Genomic DNA, 12,572 nt, shown 5'->3' with positions numbered 1-12,572 from the left:
AGTTTTTTTTTTTTTTTTTTTTTTTTTTTTGGTTGTAGATGGACACAATACCTTTATTTTGTTTATTTAATTTGTTTATATGGTGCTGAGGATCGAACCCAGTGCCTTACACGTGCTAGGCAAGCGCTCTACCATTGAGCTACAACCCCAGCCCCTTAAGTCATTCTTGAATGGCTTTTTTTCTATAGAATTGCCTCAAATATCATATTAACAGATTATAGCACATATCACAGGTTTTCATCCTCGTGTACTCTTTTTTTCTCAAATACCAGGCACACTTCCTTTAACACCAAAAGCATCCTCACTGACAGATCTTAAGAACTTTCTTAAATTTAGAGTAACTGTGAAAAGTGTCTGATCGTTTTTTATAAATCTTACAATTTCCTTAAACTTATTTGAAATTATTTGTATTTTGTAGAGTTCTGAACAAGAAACTAAAGGTCTTCCAAGCAAAAAGGGAATTGTACAGTCTATCGTTGGTCAAGGTTATCATCGTAAAATAGTTCTGGCATCACAGTCCATACAAAATACAGTATACAAGTAAGTATTTTGCAAAGTGTGCATACTTTTTTTTTTTGTGTGTGTGTGTGTGTGTGTGTGTATGTGTGTGGTGCTGGGGATTGAACCCTGTGCAAGCAAGGCAAGCACTCTATCAACTGAGCTATATTATCCCCAGCCCTGAAAGTGTGCATACTTAATTTCATTTCATATAATGTACTTACATATAGAAGTATGCTTAGGACTTAACTATTTTATAGGAGGGACTACTTTGTAACTCAGTTTTATTGCTGTTTTAGTAAACAGCCCTCCAAACATAGATCCATAATGAATATTCTCTACCTTGTCATGATTTTGGTTTATTATATACTTGCATGCTGAAATTGTTGATGCTTTAAGAAATTAGTCTATTCAGAGCCATTATTCAGACTATCCAGAAGAGGGCATCTTGGTATCTCTTTTTACATACAATCATTTCCATATCTGGAGGTAGGGGATTGGTTCCACAATGACTTTACATCTGTGAGTTCCTCATCCATGGATTCCACCAGTCACAGGTTGAAAATATTCATAAGAGGGCTGGGGATGTAGCTCAGTGGTAGAATGCTTGCCTTGCTCACCCAAGGCCATGGGTTCAATCCCCAGCATTGCAAAAGTAAAAGAAAATATTCAGTGGAAACTATTGCAACCATACTGATCAAGTCTAGTCTTTCTTGTCATTATGCCCAGACAATATAGTATAACAACTATTTGTGTAGCATTTATATTGTATTAGATATCATAAGTACTCTAGAGATAATTTAAAGTATATAGGAGGATGTCTGTAGGTTATATGCAAATACCACACTATTTTACACTAATGACCTAAGCATGCACAGATTTTGGTGTGTGCACTAGGCCCTGAAATCATTTCCTCATGAATACTGTATAGTTCTGGTTATCAGTGGTGCTTTTTTAGTTGTTTTTTTGGTTTTTGTTTGTTTATCTGTGGTGTCATCCCCTCCCAACCCCCATACTAGGAATTAAACCCAAAGTACTCTACCACTGAGCAATATCCCCAGCCCTTTTGATTTTATTTTGAGCCAGATCTCTCTAAGTTGCCAAGGCTGGCCTCAAACCTGAGATCCTCCTGCCTCAGCCTCCTGAATTGCTGGGATTATAGGCATGCATCCCAGCCTCTGGTTCATTTAATCCTTAAGAATGTAAATACTGGGTTGGGGCTGTTGCTCAGTGGTAGAGTGCTTGCCTCACACGTATGAGGCACTGGGTTTGATCCTCAACACCACAGAAAAATAAATAAATAAAGGTATTGTGTCTGTCTACAACAACAACAAAAAAAAATGAAAAAATACTTTTTGGGTGCTGTGGCACATGCCTATAAACTCATCAACTTCAGAAACTGAAACAGGAGGATCAAAAATTCAAAGCCAGCCTCAGCAACTTAGTGAGACCCTGTCTCAAAAATAAAAAGGGCTGGAGATGTGGCTCAGTGGTAGAGTGCTCACCTACCATTGTATGAGGCACTGGGTTCAATCCTCAGCACCACATAAAAATAAAATAAACACATTTTGTCTACCTAAAAAAACTAAAAAATAAATATTAAAAAAAAATGCCCCTGGTTTCATCCCCAGTACCTCCCGTCTCGAAAAAATATATATATGTATATATAAAAACAAATACTTTCAGGCAATGGGGCTATAGTTCAGTGGCAGAGCACTTAACTAGCAAGTACAAAGCCCTGGGTTCCATCCCTGACACTGAGGGGAAGAAAATACTTCAAAGCTAATTCCTAGTTTTTGGAATATATACTAACGAACAAAGCAACCAAAGCAATATAGGAAGTTTCACCTGTGCAGCCTTCATTTGAACTACAGTGGTACATGCCTGTAATCCCGGTGGCTCCAGAGGCTAAGATAGGAAGATCACAAGTTCAAAGCCTGCCTTAACAAAAGCACTAAGCAACTCAGTGAGACCTTGTCTCCCTGTCTAAATAAAATACAAAATAGGACTTGGGACATGGGGTGTAGCTAGCTCAGTGGTTGAGTGCCCCTGGATTTAATCCTTGGTATCAAAAAAAAAGTAACTTGAATAAAGGTTCCAATTTGGAGTTGCAATTATTTCTGAAGTAATTAGACTTTGCAAAAACTAAATGCTTTTTTTTTTTTTTTTTTTTTAAACCGCTTTTAAAAAGTTTTTCCAGGACTGGCAGGAGGATTGAAAGTTTGAGGCCAACCTCAACATAAAATGAAAGGACTGGGGATGTAGCCCAATGGTAAATCACCTCTGGATTTGATCCCTAAAGCCAAAAAAGGAAAGAAAAGAGGACAGAGTTTTCACTCACAGCTCATTGGTTTTATTCCTAATAATAGAAAAGTCTTATTTGTTTTTATGCTATGTACTTAGCTAATTTGGTTTTGTTCTTTTAAGTGATGGACAGTCTTCAGCCATTCCTGTAGCCAGTATGGAATTTGCAGCCATATGTCTCAGAAATGCCTTGTTGCTATTACCTGAAGAACAGCAAGATCCAAAGCAGGAAAACGGCTCTAAAAATAGTAGTCAATTAGGAGGGAACACAGAAAGCAATGAGAGCAGTGAAACTTGCAGGTACTGTAATCCCCGTCACCTCCCATAGCAAAATATCTTCAGGCTTTGTTTAGTTAGCCTCATTGTTCTTTAGGTAAATTCCCCAAATCTTCAGCCTGAATTTCCTGAATTCTCTTTTAAACCATAACAAAGGAGATTATGTTTCTAATATTTCTAGAAGAGAGAAAGGCTAAGTAGAGCTCCTTGAAAGAGAAAATGGAAAGAAACAGCTGTTCATTAACAGTGATATTTGTAAGAAGTACCATGGTTATCAGAACAGTAAATTTTTACATTAATCACAGTAAATACTTAAATTCTGAAATTTCTCATTTCTTTTTATCCTCTGACTCTTCTCTTAACATACTATAAGCCACTAACCACCAGAATATCTGTTCCTAGTTTTATAGTACAAGTTAAAAATTGTGCTACTATAGAAATTAAAAGAGCTTATCTAGTAGTAACAAACACTATTATATAAAGTTCTGCTTTATACACATGGTAACTTATATAATTATAATTTTAAGTGATTTTTACAGAAAATTTGAAACAGAATTTTGAGATTTCTTTTTTACCCCATCAATGAGTTTGGTTCTGCTGTATTGATAAAAAACCAAGCTGAAAATCAAAAATATGTGAAAATATTGAGTAATTACTTTTATATAGTATAGATTTTTTTTTAAGTGGCATTGTGTACGAGGGAAAAGGAACCGATATATAGCATAGCTTTAACGTATAATAAATTTTTAAAAATTCTTTAAAAAATTTCATACTAGCCAAGCACAGTGGCATACGCCTATAATCCCAGCATCTCATGAAGTTGAGACAGGAGGATTTTGAGTTCAAACCAGCTTCAGCAATAGTAAAGTGCTAAGAAACTCAGTGAGACCCTGTCTCTTAAATTCAAAATAGGGCTGGGGATGTGGCTAAGTGGCCAAGTGCTCCTGAGTTCAATTCCTGATACAAAAAAAAATTTTTAAACACCAAAAACAAAAACCTCATACCAAATTTCTAAACATTTTCTATGTTTTGACTTTTATACTTTTTTATAACAACAGAAGTGGGGATAGGGAAACATCACATTTAGTTGTTTCTTTTCATAATTAAGAACCTGTCTTTATTTCAGCAGTAAAAGCCATGATGGAGACAAATTCATTGCAGCTCCACCCTCTTCTCCATTGAGGAAACAGGAATTAGAAAATTTAAAGTGAGTATCTAAACAAAATGAGTGTTCCATCTATGGAAACAAGCACATTTTTTAGAACCTACTTTATTGCAGTTAAAATCATGAATTAAATTCCTTAAGGGTTAAACCAGATGCATGTTCTTAGGCTTTCCAGCCTCCTTGATGCACTGGCTTCTGACCTTCACCGTTTCTAATTTAACAGTCATTGTATAGAAAATGTCATTTTTCTGTCAAGATATATTTTTCAGTTGGGAGTGGTGGTGCAATTTGAGAGGCTGAGGCAGGAAGATCACAAATTCAAGACCTGTCTTAAAATAAAAAACAAAAAAGGACTGGAGATGTAACTTAGTGGTAAAGTAGCCCTGGGTTTAATCACCAGTCCAAAAAATATATATATTTTTTTCCCTCTTTGTTATTTAACAGATAAGACTATTGTATACCTAAGTGTGATTTTCTTTTGGGTTTTGATTATTTTGGATCGTCCTGGGGAACGAATCCAGATCCTCCATCATGCTAGTAGCCTCTACCACAGAGCCACATCCCTAGCCCTTGTTTTTAGTGTTTTATTTTGAGACAGGAGCTCAATAAGTTGCTGAGGCTGGTCCTGAACTTTCAGTCTTCCTGCCTCCACTTCCTAAGTAGCTGGAATTATAGGCCTGAGCTAGGTACCTTTCCGTTGTTGTTGTTGTTGTTGTTTTGGTACTGGGATTGGAACCCAGACACTTCATCAGAAAGCTACATTTGTTTATTTTTTTTATTTTTAAGCAGTCTTGCTAAATGCAGAAGCTGACTTCAAATTTGAGATCAAACTCCCCATCCCTGGAATTACAGGGTTATGCCACCACACCCTGCTTTTTCTTTGGTTTTTAAACTTGTTTAGGATTAGCTGATTTCCTTAAATATGCAAATTTATTTTTCAACAACTTGGGATTTTTTAAATTTTTTTTATATTATTTTTGAAGCCAATCATAATACATAGCAGCATTTTTGTGAAAAGACAAGGCAAGTTGGGCGAGGTGACACACCTGTAATACCAGTGACTGGAGAGGCTGAGGCAGAGGGTTCCCATTCAAGACCAGCCTCAGTAACTTAGACCCTAAGCAATTTAGCCAAGACCCTGTCTCAAAAAATTATTGAGTTGGGAGCTGGGTGTAGTAGCACACACCTGTGATCACAGCAGCTCAGGAGGCTAAGACAGGATTGTGAGTTCAAAGCCAGTCTCCACAATTTAGTGAGGCCCTAAGCAACTCAGAAAGACCCTGTTTCTATGGGCTGGGGATGTGGCTCAAGCGGTAGCGCGCTCGCCTGCCATGTGTGCGGCCCAGGTTTGATCCTCAGCACCACATACAAACAAAGATGTTGTGTCAGCCGAAAACTAAAAAAATAAATATTAAAATTCTCTTAAAAAAAAAAAAAAAAAAGAAAGAAAGAAAGACCCTGTCTCTAAATAAAATATTTTAAAAAAGGACTGGGGATATCGATGGTACAGAGCCCGTGGATTCAGTCTCTAATACCTTAAAAAAAAATGAGCTGGGGCTGTAGCTCAGTGATAAAGCACCCTGGGTTCAATCCCCAGTACCAAAAAGGAAAAGGTTTAAAAAAAAAAAAAAAAAAAAAAGGCAAAATTACAACAAATTTAGTTAATTTTATTTTTCCAATTCTAGAATTAGTCAACATCTCATTCTACAAAATAGAGTATTCCCATGATCCAAGCAAGGGAGATTGGTTTTATAGATGGAAAAGGACTAAGGAAAGCAGAAATAGAAAATAAAAAGCAAATTGGTTGTTTCAAAGTTACTTTCTTGTAAAGGTTAAAGCAGAGGGGAGTTGAAGGTGTATCTTAGTGGTAATGTTTACCTAGCATGCAAGAGGCTCAGGGGTTCCTTCCCAGCACCACCAAAAAAAAGAAAAAAGACCAGGGTCTCACTTAAGTTGTTCAGGCTAGCCTCAAGCTTGCAGTCCTCCTGCCTCATCCTCCTGCACTTCTGGGATTACAGGTTGAATTTTTACTTCTTATATGAGCTATAAGATAGCAAGGAGATGGGGCCTGGGAATGTAGAGCACCTATCCAGCATGGGCAAGACCTTGGGTTCAATCCCTGGCACTAAAAAAAAAAAAAAAAAAAAAGGTGAGCTAGGCACGATAGTGCATGCATGCCTATAATCCCAGCAGTTTGGGAGGTTGAGACAGGAAGATCACAAGTTCAAAGCTTATTGAGGCTCTAAGCAACTTAGTGTGAGACCCTGTCTCCAAAAAAGGAGGGTGAGGGGGTGCTGTGGATATGGCTCAGTAGTTGATTAACCCTGGGTTCAATTCCTAGTACCAAAAAAAAGAAAGAAATTTAAAATACTGTGACAAATTACCAGTAAAATAGTGACAAAAAAAATATATATATATACAGTAGAAGAATGTTGTTTGTGAGTGAAATATGATTGATTTTAAAAAGCAGTCAAATTTCTTCTGTATAAATTCATGATGTTGGGGCTGGGGATGTGGCTCAAGCGGTAGCGTGCTCGCCTGGCATGCGTGCGGCCCGGGTTCGATCCTCAGCACCACATACAAACAAAGATGTTGTGCCCGCCGATAACTAAAAAAAAAATAAATAAATATTAAAAAAAAAAAAAAAATTCATGATGTTCAGGTCTTTTAAAAATCCAAATACAGGGGCTGGGGGTTGTGGCTCAGTGGTAGAACACTTGCTTAGGGCATGCGAGGCCCTGGGTTTGATCCTCAGCTCCACATAAAAATAAGTAAATAAAATAAATGTATTTTTTTAAATGATAATTTTTTTTAAAATCCAAATACAGTAGTAGCATAGAAAGGTTACACAGTAAGAAGTATATCTCGTTCTGTACAGATTCTGTTTTCTCTCCACTGAGGGGCATTCATTTGACTGGCTTTTTACTTCCTTTTTATGGTACTGGGGATTGAACCCAGAAGCATTCTACTTCTGAGCTATGTCCCTATCCCTTATTTTATTTTGTATTTAGAGACAAGGTCTCACTGAGTTGCTTAGCACCTCAACATTGTTAAGGCTGGCTTGGAACTTGTGATCCTCCTGTCTCAGCCTTCCAAGCCACTGGGATTACAGGTGTGTGTCACCATGCCCAATTCTTTCTATATTTTATTCTGAAAGAGTGTCTTGCTAAATTTCTGAAACTGGCCTCCAACTGCAATTCACCTACCTCAGCTGCCCAGTTGTTGGGATTATAGGAGTACATCACTGTGCCCAACCACTGACTGATTTCAGGTATATCCTGGTGATATTTCTCATTCCTATCCCAATTATCATTGTGTAGTAGTTTTTCTGTTCTTTTTTTTTTTTTCTTTTTCTAATCAGTTATACATGACAGTAGAATGCATTTTGACATATTGTACACAAATGAGCACAGCTTCTCATTCCTCTGGCTGTACATGGTGCACAGTCACTCCAGTAGTGTAATCATACTTGTATATGAGGGTAATAATGTCTGCCTCAATCTACTGTCCTTCCCAGCCCCACAGCCCCACTCCCCCACCTCAAGCCCCTTTACACAAACCAAAGTTCCTTTATTCTTCTCTAACCCCCGCCCCACTATCCACTTATCAGAGAAAATATTTAGCTTTTGGTTTTGGGGATTGGCTAATTTTACTTAGCATGATGTTCTCTAGTTCCATTCATTTACTTGCAAATGCCATAATTTCATTCTTCTTTAAAGTTGTGTAATATTCCGTTGTGTATATGTACCACATTTTCTTTATCCATTCATCTGTTAAAGGGCATCTAGGTTGATTCCATAGTTTAGCTATTGTAAATTAAGCTGCTGTAAACATTGATGTGGCTGCATGACTGTAGTATGCTGATTTTTAAGTCCTTTGAGTATAAACTGGGGAGTGGGATAGATGGGTCAAATGGTGGTTCCATTCCAAGTGTTCTGAGATATCTTCACACTGCTTTCCATAGTGATTGCACCAATTTGCAGTCCCATCAGCAATGTATGAGTGTACTTCCCCCACACACACATCCTCACCAACACTATTGCTTGTATGCTTGATAATTGCCATTCTGACTGGAGTGAGATGCAATCTTAGAGTAGTTTTGATTTGCATTCTCTAATTGCTAGAGATGATGAACATTTTTGATTGATTGTATTTCTTCTTCTGTGAAGGGTTCAGTTCCTTAGCCCATTTATTGATTGGGTTATTTGGTTTTGGGGGTTTTTTTGAGTTCTTTATATATCCTGGAGATTAGTGTTCTGAGTTGAATGTAGTAAAGTTTTGTTTTGTTTTTTTTTTTTTATTCTCTAGGCTCTCTCATCATATTATTGTTTGTTTCCTTTGCTGAGAAGAAGTTTTTTTAGTTTGAATCCATCCCATTTATTGATTATTGATTTTATTTCCTGCACTTTAGGAGTCTTGTTAAGGAAGTCAGATCCTAAGCTGACATGATGAAGATTGGGGCCTCCTTTTTCTTCTATTAGGCACAGGGTTCTGTTCTAGTACCTAAGTCTTTGATCCACTTTGAGTTGAGTTTTCTGCAGGGTGAGAGATAGAGGTTTAGTTTCATTTTGCTACATGTGGATTTCTAGTTTTCCCAGCACCATTTGTTAAATAGGCTATGAAGAATGTTGTTGGGATTTTAATTGGAATTGCATTAAATCTTTATAAACACTTTTGGTAGTATGGCCACCTTGAAAATTTTTTTTAAACCAAGATTTGATGTGCATTTATTTATTCTTAACATGTGGAACATATAGTATAAAGATTTCATGCCGAATAAATGATATTCATTAAGCCAAAAAAGGAGGAACTTGCATTGTTGAATACAAATATGCAGATTTTATCACTGAAAAGAAATCTCAGTTGTGTTTCTTTATCAGGAACTTCAACTGAACCTAGAACTTTTTCACACCTCTATTAGAGGTATGAAACAAAAACTCAAAAAATAAATAAATAAACTGTAAGTTGATTGGCTGCTCATTTATTAATGCTGCCTATCCAAGAGCATGGGACATCTTTCTATCTTCTAAGGTTTTCTTCAATTTTTTTTCTATAGTGTTCTGTAGTTTTCATTGTAGAAGTCTTTTACCTCTTTTGTTAGATCTGTTCCCAAGTTTGTTTGTTTATTTTTGTTTTTTTAAGGCTATTGTGAATGGGATAGTTTTCCTAATTTCTCTTGCAATGGATTTATCGCTTATGTATAGACATGCATTTTATTTATTGGTATTGATTTTTATATCCGCTACTTTGCTGAATTTATTTCTTAGTTCTAGAAGTTTTCTGGTGGAATTTTTTGAATCTTCTAAATATAGAATCATGTCCTCTGCCAATAATGATAGTTTGAGTTCTTTTTCCTATTCGTATCCCTTTAATTTTTTTCATCTGTCTGATTGCTCTGGCTAGAATTTTAAGGACTGGGCATCCCTGTCTTATTCCAGTTTTTATAGAGAATGCTTTCAATTTTTCTCCATTTAGAATGAGTTGGCCTTGGGTCTTTTTAAAAATCTAGTCTGCCAGTCTGTCTTTTAACTGATGAGTTTAGGCTACTAACACTCAGGGTTATTATGGAAATATGATTTGTATTCCTGGTCGTTTTGGTTTATTTTTTGGTTTTTAACTTGACTTGGTTTCTCTTGACTTTTCCTTTAGTGTAGGTCCTCCCTTTGCTGATTTTCATTGTTGTTTTTTATTCCCTTCTCATGGAATATTTTGCCAAGAATGTTTTGTAGTGCAGGCTTTCTCATTGTAAATTCTTTTAACTTTTGTTTATCGTGGAAAGGTTTTTATTTCATCATCAAATCTTAAGCTTAATTTTGCTGGATATAAGATTCTTGGTTTGCATCCATTTTCTTTCAGACCTTGGTATGTGTTATTCCAGGATCCAGCTTTGAGGATCTGGATTGAAAAATTTGCTGAGATCCGAATTTGTTTCCCCCTATATGTAATCTGAAACTTTTCTCTTGCAGCTTTTAAAATCCTATCCTTATTCTGTGTGCTAGGAATTTTCATTATGATGTGGATCTGTTGTAATTTTGTACATTTGGTGTCATATAAGCCTCTTGTATTTGATTTTCCAATTCATTCTTCATTTGGGGGAAATTTTCTGATATTATTTCATTGAAGAGATTGTGCATTTCTTTGGTTTGTATCTGTGTGCCTTCCTCTTCCTCTATCCTGATAATTCTTAGACTTGGTCTTTTCATGTTATCCCATTCTTGGAGGCTCTGTTCATTGTTTTTTTACCATCTTCACTATGTGGTCAACTTTGTTTTTAAGATTATATATTTTGTCTTCATTGCCTAGGGTTCTGTCTTCCAGGTGATTTAATTTGTTGATGATGCTTTCTATTAAATTTTTTCTTTGGTTTATTGTTTACTTCATTTCAAGGATTTCTGGGTTGTTATTTGTTTGTTTGCTTCAGAAACTCTTTCTGGACAAGTAATGTTTTGCTACCTGTCTTTGTTCTCTTATCTCTTTGTTGGCATGATCATTTATTACCCGTATTTGCTCTCTTATATCATTCTTTGCTTTGCAGATCATTTTAATTATGTACATTCTGAACTCTGTCTACTGCGCTGTCAATGGATTCTGTTATTGCAGCATCTTGGTTTGTTTGGGGCACTTTCTTCCCTTGTTTTTTCATGTTGTCCATGTGTCTTCCTTACTAGCAGTTCGGATCTGAGGTACTACATTTTCTACTCTATAATCTTGTAGTGTCTGCAGGTTACCAGTACCTCACCTTTAAGGGGGAGATTAATATTCACAGCACCCAGTGCAAATAATATGCAGCTTTAAATCAAATAGCTCCTATTTAGACAATTACAGTTTTGTCACAATAACCAGAAATGATGTGTTGGGATAATATCTACAATATAAATAGGTTTGCATAGGGGTCTATAGTTTCTAATGGTGGACAAAGAGCTGGGGGGAGTATTGGATGTGGGGTTTATGAGGTAGGAGGTGAGAATATAGAGGTATTATTAGATTTTAGGAAGAGTGAAAGAGGAATCAAGAGAAGTAGGCTAGCAGGGATACCTCTGGTGTAACCAAGCTTGCAGGATCCTTGGTGATGGTTTTCCGGGTCCTGGCTGTTGTCTCTAGATGGAAGTGGCCACATCCCTATTGGTGTCAGTGGCAGCATCAAACTTGTGAGTATCTTGATGTTAGGCTTCCAGGCCCTAGCTGGTGTCCTAAGATGGAAGCTGTCCCAACTAAAGATGGTGGTGGCGGCAGCAGAGGTAACCCAAGATGCTGGGAGAGATGTCCCAAGATGGAGGTAACTACTTTCAGAGATGGGGCCGAGAGGGCAGGTGGTGCAGTGGCATTGGGCAACACTGGAGTATGCAGTGCTGCGGTGGGCTGCTGCCTCGAGGCCCTGTCCAGAGGTGGAGGCTAACACGTTGCTAGGGTGCTCTGGAGGTGGCTGCAGTGTCCCAAGCAGGCCACGAGAGCCACTTGTTGGTAGATGGGGACTGCAGCATGGTCCTCCTTCACAAATGAACAGTGGCTCTCTGCTGGTGACTCTGCTGTTGCTGGTACTCTTCCTCTTTCTCTTCTTCCTCCTCCTGCGGCAGCAGGCCGCCATGGTTTTGTTTTTGTTTTTTAAGTAATTTTAGTTGTAGGTGAACACATATCTTTATTTATTCATTTATGTGGTACTGAGAATCGAACTCAGTGCTTCACATGTGCTAGGCAAGTGCCCTACCACCAAGCCACAACTCCAGCCCCATGTAGTGGTATTTTTAACACTAATAATTATATAGCATTCACATTACTCTAGTACCTCTTTTTTCTGTTTGACAGTATGTCTTTAGTGAGGGTGGGGAGTACTGGGGATTGAACCCAGGAATGCTCTACTACTGAGCTATATCCCTAGCCATTTTATTTTTAGAGATAGACTCTTATCTTATACTTTTTTGTTTGTTTGTTTTGTTTTGTTTTTTTTATATCTTTATAGATTGTCAGTACAAAGCTCTGATTTATTCTTTCTCTTGGCTTCCTAGAATTTCATTATATGGAATGACATTTATATAGCATTCCTTTATGTTTAACAATTCATAATGTTTTCATTTTTTGCTGTTACAAATAATACTGTAGTACATATATTATATGCCTTTTTAAAAATATGTTTTAGTTGTAGATGGACACAGTATTTTTATTTATTTATTTTTGTGTGGTGCTGAGGATCGAACTCAGGGCCTCACACATGCTAGGCAAGCATTCTATCACTGAGCCACAACCCCAGCCCTCATTGTATGCATTTAAGTAGAATCCTTAATGAAGAAAGTATTTGAAACAAATTTTGAAACTCAGATTTCCCCCCCCCCCC

The 12,572-nt window shown here is 37.1% G+C and overlaps 1 protein-coding gene across 5 annotated transcripts in view; it reads left to right on the top strand.

The window, feature by feature from the left end:
- Positions 1-12,572, top strand: part of Cnot10 (CCR4-NOT transcription complex subunit 10) — a 71,800-nt gene that overhangs the window by 35,479 nt on the left and 23,749 nt on the right. For 3 of the 5 annotated variants that reach the window (XM_015489541.2, XM_048795497.1, XM_048795494.1), the window contains 3 exons: positions 419-540; positions 2,926-3,102; positions 4,205-4,285. In XM_015489541.2, coding sequence (XP_015345027.1) covers positions 419-540; positions 2,926-3,102; positions 4,205-4,285 — 380 coding nt within the window. The remainder of the gene's footprint in view (positions 1-418; positions 541-2,925; positions 3,103-4,204; positions 4,286-12,572) is intronic. The other 2 variants (XM_015489542.2, XM_048795495.1) reach the window with 1 other exon arrangement.

The sequence above is a fragment of the Marmota marmota genome, unplaced genomic scaffold (assembly GCF_001458135.2).
Source record: "Marmota marmota marmota unplaced genomic scaffold, marMar, whole genome shotgun sequence".
Taxonomy (NCBI): domain Eukaryota; kingdom Metazoa; phylum Chordata; class Mammalia; order Rodentia; family Sciuridae; genus Marmota; species Marmota marmota.
Note: the sequence above shows the minus strand (reverse complement) of the source record. Positions and strands in the feature narration are given on the sequence as shown.